This window comes from Myotis myotis, unplaced genomic scaffold (assembly GCF_014108235.1).
Source record: "Myotis myotis isolate mMyoMyo1 unplaced genomic scaffold, mMyoMyo1.p scaffold_m19_p_8, whole genome shotgun sequence".
Taxonomy (NCBI): domain Eukaryota; kingdom Metazoa; phylum Chordata; class Mammalia; order Chiroptera; family Vespertilionidae; genus Myotis; species Myotis myotis.
This window is the reverse complement of record NW_023416390.1, coordinates 6,632,401-6,657,903: the sequence shown is the minus strand read 5'-3', so window position 1 is coordinate 6,657,903 and position 25,503 is coordinate 6,632,401. Positions and strand designations below refer to the sequence as shown.

The window sequence follows — 25,503 nt, the reverse complement described above, 5'->3', positions numbered from 1 at the left end:
CCTCTGTTGCATCATTATTTTTGTATTCAAACCTATTATCTCCTTTGTTCTCTTTTTCTGCATTTTAAAAATCATATTGCCACGTCCCTCGACTTCTAAATTGCTCTCAGCCTAGACCTAAATAAAACATCTCTGGCCCTAGGCAGATAGACTTTCCTTGTTCTGAGGCAAAGAGTAAATTAACATGATGATAATAAAACTCAGGGTAATTTGGGAATATCATTTCGATGAAAATGATAGCTGATTAAAAGAGGTAACTGTTAAACTTAAGAATTGCTCTCAGAAGTCACCATGGAAACATGAGACCAGTATTGTGTCTTTTTTTTTTTTTTTTCTGGTAATACACAAAGAAGATATGCTCAGCAAGTAGAATTGATCCAGTGTAACACCTATGACCCTGAATATTTTACAGGGTTGACTACCTGTCACCATTTCAATGTGCCTGTCACTTAATGCAATCGAGGGTTTTGTAGTGCAAGAACCTCTACTGAAGTAGCTCTCAGAGGAGGACTTCTGTTGATGGACGTGTGGGTAATGGGAAGGGGATGGAATACATTTTGAATGTGAAGCCTAAGAGACCTGCTGCCTTTCTGTCTTAGATGCCAGCTTATAGTGGTGATTAGGCCCCAGAGTTATAGAAAGACTCTTACAATCAAAGCCTTTGTAGATACTATTTTATTAATGAACTAATAAAGCCCTGGAAGGTGAAAAATTAAGCCAATTGACATAAAATCTAGACTTCTTTAAATTTCATTAAAATTATTTACTATTTCTTTTTTTAATTTTTCTTTTTTAAAATATATTTTTATTGATTTGAGAGGAAGGTAGAGGGAGAGAGAGATAGACACAGCAGTGATGAAAGAGGATAATTGATTAGCTGCCTCCTGCACACCCCACACTGGGGATCGAGCCCATACCCAGGGCATGTGCCTTGACCAGGAATCGAAGCATGACCTCCTGGTTCATAGGTCGATGCTCAATAACTGAGCCATGCCAGCCGGGCTAGTTATTATTTCTTTTCGTCTTGTACATTGCCAGGATATAAGGATACGTTTACTATGGAAAACAGAATTTGAGGAGTCTTTTGATAAACTAGTTATTGAGTAACATGCTGACATGTTACCCATTAGTGATATATTATACAGCCAGCTCTATAAGTAGGTCATACTGGGTGAGATTTTGGTCTGATTAGTATCTCTGAGTGATTATTTACACATTTCCAGCATAAGTACTCAATGTCAATATTTAAAGGATAGCAGTATAGGTAGAACTGGATTATAATTAGGGAATGAAATAGACAGAAGGGGAATAAGGACCCTATTTCAGGCCCTTTCTGATTGTAAAAATAATATGTGCTGTAGAAAGTTTGGAAAATCATGGAAATACTCAAAGAAAATTGAAATTGCCGATAACCTCACCATCCACAGATCACGCCTGTTTAAATTTTGATCTATTTCCTTATGGTCTTTTCCCCCAAATGTCTGCAGATACATGCATGGCTGTGTGTTTTTGTCAGAGTAGGTTTTTAACTACCTCAAGGTCTTCTGAGCAATAATAACAAAATAGGAAATCATTTTTTAAAAGGAATTAATTTAGATTCTTCTTCAGGAGTAGGGCAGTCAGGCATCAGTTTCATTGAAACCCCAGCACTAAGACTATCTGATGTAGAATTTGGCCAAGGAGACAAATGGGGGCCATCTGGTCTTAATCCCCCCTCCGCCAGCTGAGCCGAGCAGCTCACCTTCTCCCCAGTCTTCACTTCCTGTGCTATTTGGCAGGGCTGTGCACACCCTGGCATGATTTCCAAAACAAATGCCTGCTTCTTAAGTCTGCGTATAATTAATAACTCCCGGCAGGACATGCGTCTTCTGTAGGTTTGGAATCCTGCCTAATTTCCTCTCAGATAAGTAATTAGATGCTGAGGCCCGATAAGGCTGTCTCCTCAGAGCCTCTGCCAAGCAGCCTGCCTCTGAGAGGTGGGCAAGATGATTAAAATCTGAAAATGGCTGGAGGTTTTCTCATGTGTCACAGGCCCATCCCCCAAGCCCAACCCTTCCCAAAACCAGAAAAGATTTAAAATGGATCAAAAATGCCTATACCTTCCGTCATTTAGATGGGTTCGTTAACATCTGTTTTCTATTTTGTTCAACTCACACATTTTCTGTGCAGTCAAATTAAAGGTGAAGGATGGGCTTCTCACTCACTGCGAGTACCATCGAGCTGGCGATTGCACACTTCTCTGGAATGTGGTCTCTATACCAGTGAACCATGTTGACTAAACTCCTTTATGAGAATATGTTGGGACATTGCTGTCATAGGGCTTCTCCCTGGTAGCTTGTCTGACTCTCATGAAAGGCTAAGTCAGAGCTCTATACTGCCTGGGTTCAAAGGAAACACTCCTCTTTATCTACTTCTATTTCGTTTCCTTAAAGCAGGACGTTTCAACCTTGGCACTACTGACATTTTGAACAAGATAATTCTTCATTGTGGGGGCTGTTGGTGCATTGTACGATGCTTAGTAGCATCGCTGGTCTCTATCCACCAGGCACCAGTAGCTACCAACCTCCCCCGCCCCCCCACCCCCACACCCAAATGTTGACAATCAAGTATCTCTCCAGACGTTGCCAGATGTCCCCTGGAGATTAGAATCGCCTTTGTTGAGAAGTTTTGGCCTCCCATCTCAGTGTGACAGTATCCATACAGTGAACCTTTATTTATTGGTGGGATGGAACTAGGACTCCAAGCCAGTGCTGTTAATTCATCGCGTCTACAGAGTTGCTATTAAGTAATTCCGAAGGCACAGGGAGAGCAGTTGAGGGAACGCTTGTTCTGATTTAACCAAGCTGGTCCCCCCCAGTAGCTGGATTTGGTAGAATCTTCTAGTTTCTGAAAAAGTTGGGTCTTACTATTTGTGAGTCATCAGCACTTTAAAGATAAGAAAAGGAGGCTCCTGAGTCATTTCACACCCAGAGTTAGTCATCCCCCCCCCCACCCCCCACCCCCCCCACCCCCCACCCCCCACCCCGCCCAATTCTACTGAGAGTGGTGTGTTCTCTTAGAGCCACGCACAGCAAGGCACCACCAGGGTTTATTTATACAACTTTCCCTACGCAAGAACCTTCCAAAAATAACCTGCTGGCTGCCAACAGGAGGTTCAAATTTAATTGACCCAAAGTAACTATCATTATTTTGAGAGAAAGGCTTAATTGCAAGAAAGGGTATTGCAAACTTGGAGTGAAGGAGGAGAATGCTTGGTCGTTGGTGCTCAAGGAGTCCCCTGGCCAAGATTCAGAGGCCACTGGACTAGTTCAGAAGGGAGAACAGTACATGGTAAAGTAGAAGTACCAGAGGAACCTTCTTTCTTTCTTTGATTAAAATCACTGCTAAGGCCAAATTCTTAAGGTAAGAAATCAGAAAGGCATGGGGTTATCCTAACACATATACAAGGCATGAAAAAGATAAGGCGTATTTGATATAAGAATATGAAAGTTAAATAAGTGACCTAATGTTCCCTTAACGGCATAGAACTTGAATATGAGAGTCTGGTGGTGTGGATGTTATGGGGGATAAAACAAGAATGCCTTGCTACCACCCACATATTGAGAAATCCCAGCCACCCCCCACAGCGAGGTACCACGAACTTGTAAAGGGTATGGAAAAATACTTTGCACGTAAATTATTAGAAGATGACAAATCTTTAATGATTAGATACATGAAAATTGGCCTATTTAGAAAAGCACCATACAAATAATAAATAAATGATTTCAAGATTTTCAGGAAATCTAGAAAAAATATTCAAATAGCTAAAAGTAAGGGTTAAGATTTACGTTCTTAAAGGACTGGCAAAAGCTATTTCAACAAAGAAATTGTGACGGTGGGGTTCTTTTGTGGGTTTTTTTTCTCTCTCTATGAATCAGATATCTTCAGTTCCAGAGGGCATATGTTATACTCATTCACAAAATTCACTTCTTAAATGTCAACCGTAATTGAAAAACAAAATATTATTTTTTTAATTCACTGACGTCGCTCCAATGTAACGGTCCCTTTCAGAACAGGCCCTTCCCCGCTAAGGCCTATGCAGCAGGCTGAGCTGCAAGCATGTGGCACTGGTCTTCTGAGAGGAGAAACCCTTTCTCCTCTGACTTGGAGTGGTTAGTGTTAAATGAACAAGCCATGGAGTGACTCACGTGATTACTCTGAGCCCAGTGTGTGTATTTTCCAAGACCAGTTAGGCTGAGTTTTAAAATCTGAGTAGACAGATGCCATAGTATTTGATGTTCGCTCACCTTTGCAGAGGAGTGCATTTTGGTTATCGTCTTAAAATCGCCACTTAGACACTGTCGTTACCAACTGGAGATAAATGTTTAAAGAACATTTTAGTCGTCTCCTAGAGACAGTTATTTATAGATAGCCATAAATATTTTTTTTTTAAAGAAAGGCTAACTTTTCATTAATTTCTTTCTTGCAAGTTGAAATTTGATTTTATTAAACCAGTGGAAAAGACCAGGTTTTTTGGTGTGTGTTTGTTTTAGTGGAAACTTGAATCAATTTGTATTTTATTTCACGGATGAAGGATGAGCAGAATAAAGCTTCGAAAAGCTGTAACAGTACGCGGTTTGTTTTAGAAAACACGCTTCTTGCTAGGAACAGACTTGCGAGGCCCGCGCACCGGAAGTAGCCAGGGAGCCACTTTTAGTGAAGGAGGGACAAGCCCTCTGCTCCCTGTGAGGGTCAGTAACCAGCTCCTGGGAGAGTAACTGCGTTGAGGAACCTTGCAAATATAAAATCAGAGCGGGGTGTGTGTGTGTGTGTGTGTGTGTGTGTGTGAGAAACTGACATGATAAACTGACCCAGCAAAGTGTATCTTCAAGCACCATACCTCAAGTGACCCCCCCACATTATTTAAATTACCAAAAAGATGTTGCCAATTTTAAATCAAAAGCCTTAATAGTGTCTACTTTTTTTGCAATTTATCATCAGGATATCAACATGAATATTCATAAAGATTCAGCCACACAAGCATTCATAGCTGTTAATATCAATAATAATAACACCTACAAGGGGATAACCTGAAAGTTCAAAGATGGGGGAGCAAGTTAAATTCTTGAGACATTATTGCACCGACTTATTGGAATGCTGTGTGGTCATTAAAGTGATATTGCAAAGAATATTCAGTGTATGCAAAAATATTCACTACATGTAAAGCATATACATCATGATTTATGTGTGTCTATGCACTATTTGCCTAGAAGGGCACATACTAAAATATTAACTAGTTGTCTCTGGCTGTCCCCATTATGGATTAGAGTCCATGTTATTTTCTTCCCTTTTGTCTTTAAAGAGTACTTTACAATTGTTTCATCTTTTTTAAAAAATTGCTGCTTTGCCCTAGCTGGTTTGGCTCAGTGGATAGAGAGGGTCGGCCTGTGGACTAAGGGGTCCCGGGTTCGATTCTGGTCCAGGGCACATGCCTGGGTTGTGGGCTCAGTCCCCAGTAGGGGGCGTGCAGGAGGTAGCTGATCAATGATTCTCATCATTGATGTTTCTCTCCCTCTCCATTCCTCTCTGAAATCAATAAAAATATATTTTTAAAAAATTGCTGATGAAAGCAAATTTATTGAACTTCTCTGGGCCAGATGCAGTCTTAGTCAGGCAGTATGTTAAATAAAGCATGCATTCCTGAATGCATCTTATTGAGAGGCTATATTTTAAAAGTCAAGGTCATTGGAAAGGAAAGTTAAGTCCCTCAGAGTGACCGGTGGTGTGGGAAGAGCGAGCTGTCTTTAGGCCGCGGAGACATAACAAGCACCTGAACTCCCACCTCCTCTCCCTTCCTCTCCGTGACGGGGCTCTTAGGCTGCCGGCCAGGGCGAGGGTCAGAGGTGGAATGAAACACAATGCTGGGGCGATGAGCGCAGAATTACAGAGGAGGACTTAGACGGCAGGACCTGACCTCATTGTTGTAGCAGAGAAAGCACGGCTGTCCCACTGCTTTCCTGCAACCCAGGAAGGAAGGTGTAATGAGGATAGAATCACCAGCATGTAGAAAGGGTACAAGGGCCCGGCCGGGGGGCTCAGTGGTGGAGTGTCGATGTATGAACCAGGAGGTCAGGGTTCAATTCCAGGTCAGGGCACATGCCCGGGTTGTGGGCTTGATCCCCAGTCGGGGGCGTGCAGGAGGCAGCCAATCAGTGATTCTCATCATTGATGTTTCTCTCTCTCTCTCTCCTTCTTCCTTCCTTTCTGAAATATATACATATATATTTATTATTATTATTATTATTTTAAAGAAAGGGTGAAAGGAAGAGGGCTTGTCGCTCAGTAGGGCAAAGAGGTGGGTATGAAAGTGACAGGGCCGGCGGTGTGGCTCCCCGACCGACTTCCTGGTGCCCGAGTGGAAACGCAGAGGAGAAAAGGAAAGCAGGAAAAAAGTCCAAGTTGCAACTTCAGCTGTGCAACTATTTGGGAAATGATCAAAACCTTGGATAAATGTTTTAGCATTTTAATTAAATCCACCATTAATATTTAATTTTAATAACGTTGAGTTAGTCTTTTGAGTCCAGCGCTTTCCCTGAGCACTAACTTGGAAACTTTTTGTTCAAACCTGTTTCAGCAAATACATGCTGCAATGAAGCTATATTTCACTTTATTTTTTCTTAGACATAAAACTTCTTTTCATGCCCTTTTTATGGCCTAGCTCGGAAGGCGTCTAAACGAGTGACAGGTTGGTGGCTTACTTTACTGCCGTGAAGCCAGGTGAGATCTCTGTGTGCTGAGATGCTTGGGCATTTACCGGCGTCATGTCACTCCTCAGGCATCTACTTCAAAACGGATCCTCGTGAGTGAGGGCCCAGCACCCTCCCCATGAAAGCATTCACTGTGGACCCGACTTGACAGCTGGGCTGTGCGCCCGGAAGCTGGGGGCGTGGTGTGGAATTCAGCACTTACTGAGCTGGTCAGCCACGCAGGCAATTTCAGACTAATTTGCTATTCAGGAGACATTCTGACAAAAATATACCTTTCCACTGTGATAACATGTACAGAAGCCTCCCCCAAATTTTCTGATGCAATTGTGTTTATTGCCACTTTTCTTAGTTAACAGTAAAATTCCAAAGGCGAAAGCGAGTCAACAAAAAAGGAACTATCTGGCAAGTTTTGAGGTTGTTCTTTGCAGAATGGGTTCTCGATTTTAATCTTTTGATCACCGATCCCTTGACTTAAAAAAAATAAAAATCAGAAATCGTACTTCTGTTACAATTACCTTTATTTTTGGCACTAGCGTTTGTGAACAGTTCGTGCTTACCTAACTTTCAGCAGCCCCACTCAGCTTGAAAGGAGTGCTTTCAGCCTCTGATCTATCCCTAACTAATTCATACAATAAATTAGAGAATAAACGATACACGCACGTCCTCTAAGGGAAAAAGTCTGCCCCTGCCCCTGCCCTTTGGTGCAGCAAGTGAAGGTGGCTGGCCCCATCGGTTTCGCGCTGACAGCCCCAGAACCGGTTTCCTAAATGGAGCGCTGCACTGCTTTCAGCGGCCTTCACACACTGCGTAGCTGAAATCCTACATTTAAAAAGTTAAGACAAAACTGAATGTAAAATATATTTTTTATTGATTTCAGAGAGGAAGGGAGAGGGAGAGAGAGATAGGAACATCAGTGATGACAGGGAATCACTGATCAGCTGCCTCCTGCATGCCCCACACTGGGGATTGAGCCCACAACCCCAGCGTGTACCAGGAATCGACCCTGACCTCCTGGTTCATAGGTCAGTGCTCAACCATTAAGTCATGCAGACTGGGCCAGATCTGCACTTAAATTAGATTTTCCCATAGTTTTTAGAGAGTGCAAGAAAAGTATTTTTACACGTGACCCTTTTTGAAGAAAGCCTTGTTAAAACCAGAGCAAGGTCATTCTGGTAGATAATGGGGAACCACAAGGAAAACTTAACGAGAACATAGATTTCTGTTAATTGTGCTTCTGAGTGAGAGTTGTGCAAGGTTTTCTTTCCTGAACAGGAATGAGGCACTAGGCTAAGTGCCTGGGTAATACGAAACTTACTTTTAGTGCAGTTTCACCTGTCTTCTTCTTTTTCTTCTTCTTTTTTAAAAATAAAATTTTATGGACTTCAGAGAGGGCGAGTAAGAGAGAAAAGCATCAATGATGGGAGAGAATCATTGATGGGCTGCCTCCTGCACGCCCCACACTGGGGATCGAGCCCACAACCCGGGCATGTGCCCTGAACGGAATGAAACCGTGACCTCCTGGTTCCTAGGTCAAGGCTCAACCACTGAGCTACACCAGCTGAGGCTCACCTGTTTCCTTAAACCCTTTATGGAGATACCAGCAAGCCGGGAGGCCGGTCACCGGGAGAACTCCAGAACCTTCGTGAAATGTTTTATTAAATCAAATGCCCCGCCTGCCTCTCACACCTTCTGTTCAAAGAGCTCATTAACAGCCAGAAAGAAAAGGCGAACAGCAGATGGGGAAGGAGGCAGGGACACCCCCCCTCCCCAAGCTGGTGGAGGAGCCTGTGAGCACTGGGAGGGGAGGCTGCGTGTGTGTCCTGGTGGGAGAGTCCCAACGCCATGCGTTCCGTGATGGACACTTTGCTGGAAGCTGCCTGCTCCTGCAGCCCTGGAGTGCGACTGACGGAGAGAAGTGCTGGGTCTGTGAAGACAAAGGGAGGTTAGGTAGCTTAGCGGTGATGGCGAACCTATGACACGCGTGTCAGAGGTGACATGTGAACTCATTTTTTGGGTTGATTTTTCTTTGTTAAATGGTATTTAAATATAGAAAATAAATATCAAAAATCTAAGTCTTTGTTTTACTATGGTTGCAAAGATCAAAAAATTTCTCTATGTGACACGGCACCAGAGTTAAGTTAGGGTTTTTCAAAATGCTGACACGCCGAGCTCAAAAGGTTCGCCATCACTGGCTTAGGGCCTGCCTTTCACACTCACAGAAGCCCATGAGTTACCCGTGGGCTCTCTGGGCTTGGGACGCGAATTATATTGTGTGTGTGTGGGGGGGGGGGGGCAGGGGGGGCAGGGTGCCTGCCTGCCCCAGGAGACTGGACATTACTTACATACGGGCCCCGAAGGCTGGAAAGTGTTGCCGTTGTTTATGTTTTTATTGGTTTTATTGTTGTTTATTTTGAAAGTGGGCAGGGCTGTGGGGAGGGCTTTGGTGGGGGCTGTGGTGGGAGGATGGCTTTGGAAGAAACTGGGGTGTAGTCCTGCGGACAGTGTGCTCCCTTCAAGGACGCTGCTGTTTCCTGTTCAGTGACAGTAAAGGGACCAGGCCCAGGAGTCTGCCTGGGGGGGCGGGTGGCCGAACACCTCATAGACAGTGAATCCGGGAGCCAGACTTGCCACAGTGCCACCTGCATACGGGCTCCCAGCAGCCCTTGGGTTAGGGAGCAACATGCCCATCAGGGGAGAGCGTGGCTAAGGGGGGTCTAAGCCTGGGAGGACTCTTAGGAGAAACCAGTTTTTAAATTCACACACACACACACACACACACACACACACGTAACAGGCTCTGGAGTATCATAGTTGCATCACATTATTTTGTATTGCTTTATCTTTTCAGAATCTGAAACAATTTTTCCATTTCCTGGAAAAATAACTAAACTAGTGTCAATAAAATAGCTGGCATGACAGTCGTCTTACCTGAATGAAAACGTGGTTTAATGAAATGCAATGTTATGAGCTTGGCAAGAAACATGTCTTTGAATTATCTTATTTGGCTCAAATGGAATGACTGCTCTTGCTTTCGATGGTAAATGGTCTATGCTTTGTGGTGTGTGTCCTTGTCTTCTGAGTGAGGTTTATTTCTGAAGCCGGTGAGATGGCGGTGGGGGGAGGGGCCTGCCTCTGGGGCTGTAGGGGACCTGAGATTGGGGTCCTGCAGGTGTCTGGCTGGAGCGAGGTTCCCTTCAGTTCTTTGATGGCGTCCACACAGGGAGGAGGTCAGGAAGGGAGAGAGGATGGTCCACGCACTGGGAGACCCCGAAGGTAGTGGATGAGCTCGGCACGTTCAGGCAAACCCCCTCTCTTAGGATGGGCGCCAGCAGAGGAGCAATGCTGGTATCTGGCAGCCCCTGTGGGTTCCTGGGAGAAGAGTGAGCAAGTGCAGTCGATATTCGACCCGTGTGCGACGTTTCTGGCCATTGCCACGGTTCCCTGCGTGAAGTGCGCGCTTGAGAAAGGAGTGGCGTCCGGGATTCCTCAGTCTCAGAGCCTGAGAGGAGTTCACTGGAAACCCAGTGGGGTTGGTTTTCTAATCTGGGGACAGCACAGCTCCGGGCCCGATGTCTGCACAAGGCCCTTTGCAAGGAGAGGAGGCCCTTGTCCAGTTCTCAGTGTTCCCCCAAAGAGCCAGCTGTGGAACAGCAGTGAGGGGAGTTCCCAAAGGGTCTGTAAGACTTTGGAGGGCTTTGCGGTAATGGGAGCTGATGGGTGATGTCCAAGGACATACTTCTCAGAAAATTTAAACAAGACTCATGCAAAGAGAGGAGGCACGTGGGTTAAAGATTGTTTTAGATAATGATGGACTTCATGATATGCTCAACTTTCTTGTTCAAGGAGCATTTGAGGAACAGAGCATGTATAAACACTTTAGTGAAGCAATATGCAAATAAAATTGCTAGGTTAGATGCAAAACTGGTTAATATCCGAAAGGGCAAGGAGCTATAACTTCTGGACTTCTCTTTTCTGCTCCACAGACATAATGTAGATCTCTGCTGGGCACAGATCTACAAGTTAGCATGTGAATTCAGAGAGACCGAGTCCTGAATTAACATTATACTAAAAAATTAATCCTTGGGTGCAGTTATCAAAACAATGCCTCAGTATGATTTTTTAAAAGGACACAGAATCATCCTTGTTGCCTCATTTACAAGTTTTACATCATTTTCCTTAAAATAGGGAATCCATAAATATCAAGTATTTGTGGATTTTTGTTTGATACTTACCCCCTAGATATTGACCCTTTTTGCTCTTTTTCCTAAACTTACCTTACCCATGTATGGTAATGGTTCATTCGCACAGAACTTTTCCTTTTGTACTCTTCCCCTCTGCACCTTCTCTCTCTCTCTCTCTCTCTCTCTCTCTCTCTCTCTCTCTCTCACACACACACACACACACACACACACACACACACACCGATCACCACAACCCCCCCCCCCCGCCCCCCCATGATCACTACCACCACAACACACACACACACACAATGCAGGGAACCAAAGAGAAAAACAGAATAAGAGAGCATCAGGGGACTGTTCCCCTGATAGAATACACCCATATATTGAAGGCACTGCTGATACAGAGGGAGAACTGAACTCTTGAATTGCTCTGCAAAATTTAGGCAGTAAATAGGTGTGGTCAAGGCTAATTCCTTCACTGTGAATATCCAGGGAACGGTGGAAGATTTTTGCTGTTGTACTGAAACTTCTGCAGCAGCTGTTGCCAGCCCCAAGAGGACCTGCAGCACTCCCAGTCACATCCTTGGTGGATATATTCAGGGCCCCCAAGGCATACTTTGCTGGTATCAGCAACCAAGGCGTACGCTGTGTATCTGGACTGTGCTGATGGCGACAGCCTGTTTGTGTTCCCTCCGAGGTTTGCATAGGGACCCTTGTCAGCTATCTCTCTCTGTTATCTGTCTCCAAGACAGGAACACGCCTCTTCTGGCTCAACACGCACACACAGGAGTGAAGCCAATTCTGCATCCCCTCCATGATCAGTTTTGGCTTCCTCCAGCCTTGTGTTTCCAGTAACCACGGTGCCTTAACCCCCAAGAGAGTGACTTATTTCTTCTGACTTGATCTTACTGTTCCTCCTCATCTGGACTGCCTGTGGCGAGATGAACAGGGTCATAGCATTCTATTATTTCAGAAACATATAGCCTGGCTTTTTTTTCTGGACTGAGTTAGGTCATTACAACCAGAAAACGTGTTTGGAATTCTCTTACTAATATCTCTCCTTCTTCATAGTATTGGTCCATCAACCAGATCACAATTTAGTTTGCTATTAGTCTTCTTTAGTACCTCTGACGGGGGAGCAGGGGGTCCCCTCACGGGGAGCTACAGGACTCAGAACAGTAAACTGACGTGGTTAAGAAAGACACGTATCCAAGAGCATTTTTCAGTTACAGGACTGTGTTCTGTGGAAGGTCAGGTTTATGTGTTTGCTTTGATGGTGGGTTGACTGGTTGGTTTTTTGATTGTTGTAAAGGGAAAAATCCAACCAAAAATATAACCTACCGGTAATGCTTTGTGTGGTTCTGCACTCTCAGAACAGGTAGCAATTGTGTTACCACTCTGTAATTAACCCCACGGTAGCTCTCATTCATTGATCAGACTTAAGTTAAATTCAGCAAACTTTTATTGAGTGCATACTACATGGTATAGGTAGAGCCTGCCTATAAGGAATTCGGAGTTTAATGGCCATGAAGAAACACACTCAGCCAACAGCAACACTGGCCAGCATGGTATTGTTGCCTTAATAAAGGTATGTTAGTCCTGGTCGTGAAAACATTGACCCCTTACATTCTGGCTAGGTACCATGGAGAAGGTAGCTAAATGGACCTTGGAAATCATCTGGCTCAACCCTTTCACTTTAAAGATAAATGTATCTGATCCTTTACTAGAGTAATCTATATTTGTTGTAGAAAGTTTAGAACATGTAGAAAGGTGGAAACAAGAAATCAAACACCAAAGCCTCCCACCCCAAAATAATCATTATTAACCTTTTGATATATTTCCTTCATCTCTTCACATATTTTACTTTTCACATATAGAAGATAATATTAAATATGTAATTTTGTACATTGATTTCCCCCCCCCATACAATATTATGGAAATTAAGAACTCTTGGTAAATATATTTTAATTTAAATAATGTTCCATTATTGGATCGACCATAATTTAGGCATTCTTCTACTACTTAGGTTGTTGTACACTATTTTACTATGAAATGCTTTAGGCTTGAAAGTTTCTCAAGATAGAATCTCTGAAGTAGGTTTATAGGTCAAAGTATATGAACATTTAAAAAATATTTTTATTGATATTTTAGAGAGAGAGGAAGGGAGAGGGAGAAACATCCATCAGCTGCCTCCTGCACACCCCCTCCTGGGGATCGAGCCTGCAACCTGTGCATGTGCCCTGATGGGGGATTGAACCAGCAACCTTTTGGTGCACAGGATGAGGCCCAGCCAACTGAGCCACACCGGCCAGGGCTAACGTGTATGAACACTCAAGGCTCTTGCACGATAGTTTTTAAACACTATGCATTTTATAGCGTGCATTCGGCTTTATCTACAAAGCAGGTTTCATGCACCGTCCTCATACAGACCGCGGGCTCTTCTGCCTTTTAATTGGCACGGAAATTACTGGGACCTGAGTGCACTCTGGAGGGCGGAGATAAGCAGAGCAATCAAAACCAGCTCCCGGGAAGAAACGGAAACCCAGTCTCGCCAGGCTCCCAGGAGCGCCCTCCTCAATTCCTGTTATCTCCCTTTAGAGTTGCATGGACCCTGATTTGCACAAGCGTAGAGAGGTCATGGTTCCTTACCTTTAGAATTGTGGGGGGAGGCAGAAATTAGATTAGGTTCAGACATTTCTAGAAACCACGGAGTTTCTGGCAATGGCTGTTAATAACAATTTCAAGCAAGACAGCTTCTCCTAATAGCTGTGAGCAGATGTGAGCAGAGTCAGGCGCACCCGCAGAAAGCCACCGCCGTTAATGCCGAGGCCCCCAGAGAAGGCCGGGGTCCCCTGAGGCCCAGTGTGGCCCGGGACATCCTAGCAATCCTGAGGCTGAAAGGCCGGTGGGACCCCCTGAGCTCTGTCCCAGGCCCTGCATGGAGCGTAGTGACACAGGCTGGGTGGTCTGAACCGTCTGTAGGCCCCGCCCCGCACCCCCTCTGGGCTGAGCTGAGCCAGGTCTCAGCACAGTGACTCAGGCGTGGCCTTGAGGTTGCCCACACAGCCTTTCATTCTCAAGCACAGACATTTAAGGTTGAATTTCTCAGGCACAGAATGTGAGGTAGAATTTCTTACAGAGGTGCCAGCTCTGCCGGGGCCTTGGCCTGCTCCCAACCCTCAACAGACTTGAAGACTTACATACATCCTCCTAGTCCTCACGCCGAAAGAGAAGTAAATCCATTAAAAAAATTTTTTTTTTATTGATTTCAAAGAGGAAGGGAGAGGGAGAGAGAGAGATAGAGACATCAATGATGAGAGAGGATCATTGATTGGCTGCCTCCTGCGACCCCCACACTGGGGATCAAGCCCACAACCTGGGCATGTGCCCTGACCAGGAATCCAACCGTGGCCTCCTGGTTCCTAGGTCAATGCTCAACCACTGAGCCACGCTGGCCGGGCAATAAATCCATTTTTAAACCGTTTCTCAGAGCACCTTCTTCTCACGGTCCTGGGGGTACTGTTGGGTTGGTTTTCTAGCTCCTCTCCCTCCTCACTTACGTGTCAGAGTCTAACCATAGCCACCGAGAGAGAAGCTACCTCACAGACGCGCTGGCTACATGCTTGTTTTTACTGTCAGAGCCACGCTTGCTTTCTGCTTTCCTAAATAGCACATAGAAAAACTAGTTTAAATCAGCTTTAAGTCTCTTGGGATCCCTGCATTTTTCTTGCCGTGTTTTCAAATAGCCAGTCATAATCTCTACTATTTGGAAAGCTTGGGTTCCTAGTTCAATATTTATGTTTCCTCACAGTTTTGGACAAGATTACTGTGTTGTTTTTTTAACCCAGCGGCCATTGGATTACCATTGAGTTTATATTTATCCTTGATTTTGTTATCACAGATTCATTTTGTAGAGAAAGCCCTAAACTTGGCCTTCTATTACCTTTTATTTTTAAAAATTTTTTTTCACTTGTCAATCCTCACCCAAGGATATTTTTTCATTGATTTTTAGAGAAAGTAGAAGGGAAGGGGAGAGACAGAGAGAGAGAAACATCAATGTGAGAGAGACACATGGATTGGTTGCCTCCCACAGGAGCCCCAACCAAGGCCCGGGATGGAGCCTGCACCCCAGGTACGTGCCCTTGACTGGAACCGAACCCGAGACCCTTCAGTCTGCAGGCTGGCGCTCTGTCCACTGAGACAAACCGGCTAGAGTACCTTTGCTGCTTTTAAATCTAAGACAGGGGTCCTCAAACTACGGCCCGTGGGCCACATGCAAATACAAATATTGCATTTGTTCCCGTTTTGTTTTTTTATGTCAAAATAAGATATGTGCAGTGTGCATAGGAATTTGTTCATAGTTTTTTTTAAAACTATAGTCCGGCCCTCCAATGGTCTGAGGGACAGTGAACTGGCCCCCTGTTTAAAAAGTTTGAGGACCCCTGATCTAAGACCTTGAGATGTTCTCTGTGTGAGCCCACGAGCCCTGAAGAAACACCCTCCAGATTCAGAAAACGTCCTATCAATTGTTAAAGTCTAAAATGCAATCATTTCCTCAGGCCCCAGAATTACAGAGCACCCTAGCCTCCCCCTCCACAGTGCCCTCCCCCTCCCCCACTGAGCCAGAAAGTTCGAGTTTCACAAATAAGGGCCTTCAAGGTCTGCTTGCTACACCCTCGCTGCTTTCTCTCAATGGCCATGTCAGGGGCCCATCATTATCTGCCAGTGGGGGGCTGGAATTGGCTTTAATCCCAGCCCTTCTGGTGTTTCACCCAAGAAGGCAAGGTTATAGGAGGAGGGTGTGCAGGGAGAGGCGGGGTCAGGCAGTGCTACACTCTTCACATAAGCTTCATAAATAATTGCTCAATTGAGAAAAGGAGCAATTCTGGGATTTGGGAGATGACAAGGAGTAAGATGAAGTAGCCCAGATAAAGGCTTTAGGAAAGCAGCCATTTTAACGGATTGTTTAGGCAGAGGGCCAAGTCGATCTTCGAAATGAGTGCACATTTTTATTGTGCCAGTAGCAGCCCGTGATGCCACGCTGGAGGTGTACGTTAGAGTTGTCCATTGCACCCCCTGGACTATACATTCCTTGTGGACAGGGACCATTTTAGAACTGATAATAGTGCCTAGCAGAGTGCTCAATAAATAATTACTGAATGAGTGAGTGAGTGAGTGAGGGCGAATGAAATTCTTGAATACACACACTACCTTTCCCTTCCTTCGCCTCTTCAGCGGCCATGTATGTTCTCTGCACAGCTGAATCCCGATGCCTACCCCAGAGTCCTGCACAGGGATTCTCGGCAAATATTGGGCGACTGGTTGCCATAGAACATCACACACTTTTTGTATGATCAAAGTATGTGTGTGGAAAGTCATGCCCCATAACCAGTCTTCCGGGAACATGCCTGAGTTGAGGCTATAAACAGTGTATTGTCTTCTTGCCTCTTCGTGTGGGTGAGAAGGTGGAAATGATTCTGTGTTCCTTTGATTACAAGTTCATTCCAGGACCGGATCTGGAGTTGGGCGGCACGGTCAATTCCAGGAAGTCTTGCAGGTGATAATGTTGCAAAACAAAGCAAAAGAACAGCTGTTTTCTAGCCTTTGTGAGCAGTTAAAGCTACTTTTATTTCCACTCTGTGAGGCAGATTGGTTTTAAAGTTATTTGCTTTGAAGTTAAAATTGAATTATTCTCATTATTCTAACATACCTTAGATTGTTTAAGTTCCATATTCTATTCTCACACGAATAAAAGCAAACATAAAATGTCTCTTACCTCCGCTATTTCTATTTGTGTTGTATTATTTGTGATATTGAAATTGTGTGCTTTTAGATGGAATGTTTTACACTGTTATTTGATCTACCAAAGAATCCAAACATTGTTTCCCACGTGCACTGACTGGAAAAGAATTCTGGGCTATCTGGGGGTCTGTGGACATCATTTGTTAAATGAAAAGGAAGGTTAATCACTTTTTTTTCCAAATAGAAAGAGCTTTAGTGTTTTTCTGATTATGAAAACTACACAGTCACTGCAAAAAGAGGTCAGGAAAAATAAAAAAGAAAGTAAAAACCCTATATAATTCCGCGTTCAGGTTATTGTGCTATTCATTGTAGGGTATGTATGTCTAGGCTTTTTCTCTGCATATATAGTCATGCCAGTGCAATTTTTTAAAAATTGAAGATGGTATAATTCCACAGATATGGTTTTAAAATGTGTTTCTTCCCCTTGACAACTTTGAGATTTTCAGGGAGAAAAACGGGGAGCGTGAACTTTAGGAAGTTTTGCTTTCTTCGCACCCCCATTAACACAGCTTGTATAACAATCTGCATTACTCTTTGAATCAGTCAGGATTCAGTCGAAGGACACAGAAACCATGCTAGCTATTTTAAGCAGAAAAAGATTTGTTTTTTAAAGATGGGTGTTGTTTACGGGATTGTTGGGAGGTCCAGAAGAGGGGACCTTTCTAGGCTGTTCCTCCAGAAATAGGTCTGAACTGGAGCACTCGGTGGCCAGGGCAGCTGCCCCTTCCCTATGACCAGGAGACAGGGTAGCAGAGAGCAGCCAGCGGAGGGTTGCCCGTGGCCCCGGACCCCAGCTGACAGTCACTGCCGTTGCTATTGGCCCCAGAGCCACACGCATCTGCTTGGCCCGCACCATCCTTCCTGCTCTGTGAACTCACCATGTGCACCTCCACTTGGTGCATTTGCACGACTCCTCCCTCCTCCCAGACACGCTGCTGCCACACCTTCACTTGCTGTAATTCTTTTCATTCAGGTCTCACTTTAACTGAGACCTCCTTGGAGGGGCCTTGCCTGGCCATCAGCTGTAAAGTCGCTTCCCGGTCACTCGATGTCGTCACACTGATGTATTTTCATCATAGCATTGATCAACGCCAGATGCCTTTCATTTGTGAATGTGCCCGTCTGCTTTCCTTCTCTGTACTGGGAGCTCCATGGGAACAGGAGCTTCATGTCTTTTGCAACCCTTTCTCCAGTGAATGTGTGTTTGATGACGGAATGAACTAAGCATTGCAGTTTTTTCATCATTACCATCTGGCGGGTGAAGCGTGGGCTTTCCATGAATGACTTCTCCGGGTTGGTGAGGCCGAGCATCTTTGAAAACAGGAAGCCTTTCTTGTATACAAACGCTGAGATGATCTAGAGCAGTGGTTCCCAATGTGGGGCACACGCCCACAGGGTGGCAATTTTTTTTTAAGGGGGGCAATTTGAGTGAATTTTTGGCATTTCTTATGGTCCTAGGGCAGTGATGGCGAACCTATGACACACATGTCAGAGGTGACATGCAAACTCATTTTTTTGGGTGATTTTTCTTTGTTAAATGGCATTTAAATACATAAAATAAATATCAAAAATATTAGTCTTTGTTTTACTATGGTTGCAAATACCAAACAATTTCTATATGTGACACGGCACCAGAGTTAAGTTAGGGTTTTTCAAAATGCTGACACACCGAGCTCAAAAGGTTCGCCATCACTGTCCTAGGGGCCTCTTATAGCATATCCTCCTATATAATAAAAGGCTAATATGCAAATTGTCCCCTAACCAGGAGTTCGACCAGGGGGCGGGGCCGGCCAGCCAACTGCCTGCAGCCTCTCTCCCCGGCCAGCCTGGCCCAATCGGCCCCTATCAGGGCGGGCTGGCCAGACCCCACCCGTGCATGAATTCGTGCACCGGGCCTCTAGTATAAATATATATTGTGACATATTTATGCATTTCAGTTCTCTATTACATGTTTTGAAATTTTATTTGCTTTTTTCATATCGCTTCATATTATTATTATTTTTTAACAATTCCTTAATGATTTCTTCCTCAGTACTTCAACTGTCCTTTCATTCTTTTATTTTTCTCTTTCATGGATGCCATGTTCTTTGGAAGCTTGTTTAGACCAAGTTAATGGCCTCTTAGGAGTTCACTTTTTGAAAAATAAGAATTATTTGTCACGCACGGGGGGTGGGGGGCATCAGGACTTTAGAGACACTTAGGTGGGGTGTGGCCAAAAATAGGTTGGGAACCCCTGTTGTAGAGGTTGAAACCCTCAGCATCTTTGTTGGACGCACTATATCAGGTTCCTTACATTGCTGATAAGTTGCACTATGTCTTCAGTTCCTGACACCTCCTTCCTCACTTGTGCTCCCCCTGGTACCCATGAAGTCAGACTCCTTTCGTGGACTGCACTGACGTCCTGTCGTTTTCCTTCCTCTCCACAGCTTTTGGAAAGAACCAACGGTGGTTTTGAAGAATCAGATCCGGGTGCTACCAAGAGTCCACTCCACTTGGCTGTAAGTGAGATCCTGTGGGCAACTTCGCTTGTTACAGGAAGAACCAAAGCGTTCCTAAAACGAGGCTGCTCTGACAATGAGAGCGCAGGCATGCAGAAATAGCTGACAATGAAAACAGTACCTGGGCAAAGGCTCAGGCACATCCATTGACACCCACCTCACCACCCTCAGTCACACCCACCAACACACCCACTTACATATGCACACACACTCTGAATCCAGTGAAATCAGGTTAAAATGTGCATAAGTCTTTGTTCCTGGAGATGGATTTGGAATGGAAAATGTGGGTAGGTAGTGGGATGCTTACATGTAAAAAATTCACACCAGTTGGCTTTTGGTATCGGTTGCTCTAAAGGTTGCTCCCTGAAATCTCTGCCCAACCATCGGCTGTGCCTGGGGAAGCTACCCCATCGCTGAGGGTTCACAGACAGCACTAGCCACCCCCAGAGAGGCCTGTTGGAAAGGGTACCTCAGATGGAACCCTGATGCCCTTTGAAAGCGGGGTTGAGTACACCGCCACGCCTCCTTCTGATCTGAGAAGAGACTTCTCAGCTTCTAGAAATTCTGTCATCTCTCATTCATTCTTAAAAAGTGATTGTTCAATGTTTTTTTGCATGCCTGGTGCTCTTCTAAGCTCTATGGGTTTCCAGTCCTGGAAAGATGGGGTGGGCTTTGGGAGTGAGGAAGTGCATGCAGAGATGGGTCCCAGCTGCCAGTCTCCTCACTAGTAGCTCACCTGGACCTGGTTTCCCTCCTGTAAATGAAAAGGGATGAGTTCGTTAAGGATCCCCAAACCCTTTCCAATTTGTTAATTAATTTGTTGTATGAGCTTAGCTAAGTATCTAACCTCTTGTGCCTCAGTTTCTCCACCCCCCACATGTGGAGAACAGCAGTACCTCTATCCCAGGGCCATTGAGGGAATGACATGAGCTAAGTAAAGCAGTGAGAACAGTGCCTGGCGCCTGTGTGCAACCAGCAGTGTCATCCTCCCCACGATTAACATGATGTCGGTCTTTCATTGACATGTGCCGACTGTGTCTGTAGTAAGCACTGTCCCAGGAGCTGGAGCTGTTGCCGTAAGCAAAGCCCGGGCTCTGTCCTGGTACTTTCCAGTCCAGTCCAGGCAAGTGACTGTGTGGCAGGACGGAGGGTGATAGGTGCTGCGTGTGCCCCACAGAGATCGGCGAGACGGGGGTGGAGGTGGCCGGGGCGCTGTTACATAGCGCAGAACCTCCCTCCTGCATGGGCACCAGGGCTGCCCACGTGGCTGGCTGACACCTGAGTGTTCTAGGCAGAAGCACAAAGGTGAGGGCACACTTGGCAAGTTACCGGAAGAGCCAGAAAACCACTGTGGCAGGGAGAGTGTGGCGTGGGGAGGGGACAAGACCTGACATGTTGCCGGGGGGCAGGGAGCCGCGCAGGTCAGAGGGCCTCATGCTCTTGGAAGAACTGTGACCTTTCCTTTGAGCAAAATAGGAAGCCCTTTGGAGGAGTCTGAGGAGACAGATGAAGTGATATTACTTTTGTTTTAAAAGTGTGTGGAGTTGAAACTGTAAGGTAGACAAAGCAGAAGGTAGACAACCAGGCAAGCAGGGATGAGGATGCCTTTGGCTGTGGTGATATCAGTAGGTTAATCCTAAAACATTTTAGTAGTGCCCTTGAAATGCAAACCGTTTAAAAATATATTATTTGCTTTGCCCTAGCTGGTTTGGCTCAATGGATAGATCGTCAGCCTGTGGACTGGAGGGTCCCAGGTTCTATTCCGATCAAGGGTGCGTGCCTGGGTGGGGAGCTTGCGGGAAGCAGCCGATCAATGATCCTCTCTCATCATTGATGTTTCTCTCTCTCTCCCTCTCCCTTCCTCTCTGAAATCAATAAAAATGAAAAATATTTAAAAAATAATAAAAACAAATAAAAATGTATTATTTGCTTCAAGGACTCCCCAACGATGCCATCTGCCTGTCCAGGGCCTCTGAGGCAATTCACTGGATAAAACCCCAAGGCATTCGCTTCTTAGGTGGAAGCAGATGCCCTCCAACCTGCTGGCCACAGGACACCTGACCCATCTGGTTACCATTTCCTGCCTGAATGATCCAAGCCTCCAGGGTGACGAGCCAGGGAGTTCATGGGCATTTTCAGCCACTTGAAAAAATTAAATCAGGAAGCAGGGCTATGCAAATGAGGGCTCCCGCTGCCCAGAGGTCCAGATGGACCCATGGCCGCGCGGATTCTGTGAGGACCCCCAACTTCTTCCTCCTCGGTGTCCTCAGTTCCCATCGAAAAAGTTCAAAGAAATTAATCACGTTCTAAAAATATGTGTTACCTACCGAGATTTAAGGAATTTTGTGAAACAGACTTAAAATGTTTGTTCCCTGCGGCAAAGGCTTACGCTGGGTTGTCTGTTGAAAGCCAGCACACTACGTGCTTTTTGAACCAGCGTGTTTGTTCTTTTGTGAGTTGCTTCCTCCTTTAGTTATTTCAGAAATTATTTGTGGAATTACCTACTGACCGCCTGGTGGAAGATGATGGGAATAGAAAGGAGAATAGGACACTTTTCATCGCGTACTGCTGACTACCAGGTCCCTTTCAGAGAGCTTAAAGCTTTGTTGTCCGCTCTTTCAATAGACCCCGGAAGCCATATAATTGTCTCAAGACTGAATCATGCATTAACCATCAAAGAGAATCCCATAGGGCTAAGCTCTGAAGTGTGAAGATAAATGAACGTTCTGGTCTAGTCCGAGTTACCTTTATTATTCCCCTCCTGTTGCCTTTGACGTTAGTACGTCACTGTGTCTCTTCAGTTCTGTATTGTAATGCAGATGTATGCTAAAATGCAGGAGCTGGAAACAGGGCCAGCGATTTCCAACCTATGGCACGCACAACTAATTCCTAGAATTCTGCAGCACACCAAAAGATGTAGTTTTGGCCTCTGTATTTGTTACGGCCTAACAACAACAACAACAAATAGGTATATGTTTGATTGATTCACACCGGATGGCTCTTGTGTTTACTGTTGTCATTTTTTATCTGACAATCTAAGGGAAAAGAGGTCAGTGCCCCTGGCTAAGCCATCAGGTAGTGCATGTTTTAACCACTCTTGCCGTGGCACACCGGTTAAAAATCGCTGAACTAGTCTAAAGGCAAAAACCGGGATTCTATAGGTAAACCCGGACTACAACCATCCTGTCTTTAAGAGACGTTTCAAGCTCCTGGTATCGAAGGAAGTATGGGATGGGATTCTGAGGCTTCTCTAACTGCCAGCAGGGTTCCCTCCGTTTTATTTTGACATTAAGCCTCTTTAGCTTGGACACATGCTAATGGGTTTTTGTCGTTGCTGTGAGGTTTAAAGGGCCTCTTGGAGGAGGTGAGTTCGTACGTCAGCACCCAGCTTGTGTGCCTGTGGTGTCCCTGCGATGCTTCCACGCCGGCTGCCTTCCTGAGTCCGTCTCTGTGTCTTCTCTAGTAAATCTAACGTGTTTGCTGTCATGCTTCATAGATATGCATGTGCTTTGTAAGTCGCCGGTTCTATTTTCTGAGGCTGTCGTACTGACAGACGTGAACATGTTCGCTGTTTTTGTCGCAATAGGAATGGGCCCGGAAGGTCCACCATTTGCAAATGGCAACTAGATCCTCCTGTTACCCACTGGAGTCCTTTCCCCGGGTGTGACGTCAGGATGTCCACACGAGCAGAATCAGTTGCTGCCATTACAATTTAAATGTTTTTATTGATTTCAGAGAGGAAGAGGGAGGGAGGGAGGGAGAGAGAAACATCAATGATGAGAGAGAATCGCTGGTCAGCTGCCTCCTGCATGCCCCACACTGGGGATCAAGGCCCCAACCCAGGCATGTGCCCTGACCAGGAATCTAACCTCCTAGTTCACAGGTTGACGCTCAACCACTGAGCCACGCAGTTGGCTGGGCCCTGCCATTACAATCTATTTATTTATTTTAATTTAAATTCTTTATTGTTTTAAAGTATTACGTAAGTCTCCTTTCCCCCCCCCCCATTGACCTCTCCCTGGCCGCCCCCACACCCCAGCATGTGCCCTCACCTACCGCCCCCTGTCTGTGTCCATTGGTTTTGCTCATATGCATGCATACAAGTCCTTCGGTGGATCTCTTACCCCCTCACGCATTACAGTGGAAAGTGAGAGGAAGTGTTATGCAAAGTTTCAGTTTTCAAATAAGCCACAGACTCCAGCCCTGGGTGAGACGGTTGGATTTATACCCTGATGTCAATGCTTCTGTTACATCTGCTTAGAGTCACCTCTGGCCTGAGTCAGTGGTGGCAGAGACCAGGTGATAGGTACATGGAAATCCATCACACCAGCCTATCTTCTTGGCATAAGTTGGAATTGTCCTGTAATAAAAAGCTAAAGAAACAAAGCCATTGGCCCTGTGGCGCCCATTTCATGGCAGCTCATGCCAAGGCCCCAGCCGGGGCTCGGGGTCCGTGTGCTCTGAGTCCCAGCTCCCCATGCGAGGCCGTGTGACCGCGGGCGGCTTGGCCCATGTCCCTGTCCTTCCGTGTCCTCGTGGGTCAAGTGGGGATCACGATAGCATTCAGACCGTGGGTGGCCGTGACAGTTACAGGAGGCGCTGCCTGGCTCAGAGCAAAGGCTCAGTCCAAGTGTCGCTTCAGAGTTGATTTTAGACTGAAGGCCCGGGAGCCTCTGCAGTTACGGTTTGCACAGCAAGTCCAGATCCGCAAGGTGGGACAGGGATTCGGTTCTCCGTCTCGAGAAAGGCCGCGTGCGGTGTAGGAGCGACGGCCTGGACGTCCCCGAGCGCAAACCTTGCTTCATCGCTCGTTCGGGGCACTTCCCCCGACAGCAGGCCTTCCAGGAAGGAGTGTAGTTTCTGATCCAATGCTGTTAATCAGCTCTCCACGCCGGAACACGCAGAGACAAAAGTATTTTGTCTGAAAGTCACTTCAATGGAATTACTGGGGGGAAATGATGAGACGTTGCCTGAAAGCCTAGGTTTTCGTGGGCTCAGATTTGGGGTTTCAAATCCCGACTGTCATGTACTAGCTAAGTGCTGTTGAGTCAGTGAACATTGCTGGTTTCATTGTTTGTTTTATTCATCTATAAAAAGGATGCTTGCAGTGATTAAATGAGAGGCTATAGCTGGAGTGCTCAGCACACTGCCTTCAATAGTGCTATTTAAAAAACATATTCCACCCTGGCCGGTTTGGTTCATTGGGTAGAGCGTCGCCTGTGGACTGAAGGGTCCCGGGTTAGATTCCAGTCAGGGTCACATGTCTGGGTTGCAGGCTTGATCCCCAGTGGGGGGCATGCAGGAGGCAGCCAATCGATGATTCTCTCACATCAGTGATTATTTCCTTCTCTCTCCCTCTCCCTTCCTCTCTGAAATCAATAAAAATATATTCAAAAAAATACTCAGAGGAAACAATTTAAATAATTTTTAAAAAGATAAGGTGAAAAATGTCCATATGTTCATTACTTTACTTTTCGTTTCTAGTTCACAGTTTCTCTCCTAATCTTCTAAAATTTGCTATAACTATAGAAGTATACATATAAAGACATGTATATATCTGGATATATTTGCTTTTTTGTATAAATGAGGTCATGCTCTATGCAGTGTTTGCAACTTAGTATTTTTTTTTTATTTGATAGGTTTTGTCAAATTGCTCTCCACAAATGTCACACCAATCTATATTCCCACCAACAGAGCATAAGATTGCTTTTTCCACCGCTCTTAACTAATACAGGACATGACCAAACTTAATCATTGCCAATCTGGTAGTTAAAAAATAGTACCATAAAATATACATCTTTTTTCATATGTTCACTGACCTTTTCTTTTTCTGTGAGCTGCCTCTTTATGTCCTTTGCACATTTTCTAGTTTTTAAAAACGGTTTGTAAGAGCTCTTGTTATATTAAGGAAACTAACCTTTTTCTGTGCTGAGCCCTTTTTCAAATAAATGGTACCTAAGTAATCACCGAGGCAGAAACATGGAAGGTGCCGGAGACAAAAGAGAGGTCTTGGGCTGAGGACTCCGAGGACTGGCCTTCCCTCCGTCTCTCTCACCTCCCTGCTCCTCCCTGTCCCTGATCTCTGGATTCCTACACCTTTTCTTTTCTTTATTTCAATGTCCTTTCTCTTGTGTGTACATGGATGCTTTGTACCTCATAGACTTAATAAAAATCAGCTTTCAGACTTTTGTTTTTTAGTATGAAGGCTCTTCCTCTTAGCATAGCATAGGGCCTCATAATAGGTCAGAACTTGGCGCTGCTACACAGAACGTTTTT

General features: G+C 45.2%; 1 protein-coding gene across 6 annotated transcripts in view; it reads left to right on the top strand.

Annotated features, from left to right (window-relative positions):
* ANKRD44 (ankyrin repeat domain 44) overlaps window positions 1-25,503 on the top strand; it is a 232,764-nt gene that overhangs the window by 179,961 nt on the left and 27,300 nt on the right. For all 6 annotated transcript variants that reach the window (XR_004969308.1, XM_036319340.1, XM_036319341.1 and 3 more), the window contains one exon: window positions 19,156-19,227. Coding sequence is in view for 5 of the 6 variants with exons in the window: in XM_036319340.1 (XP_036175233.1) it covers window positions 19,156-19,227 (72 nt within the window). In the remaining variant the exon portion in view is untranslated. The remainder of the gene's footprint in view (window positions 1-19,155; window positions 19,228-25,503) is intronic.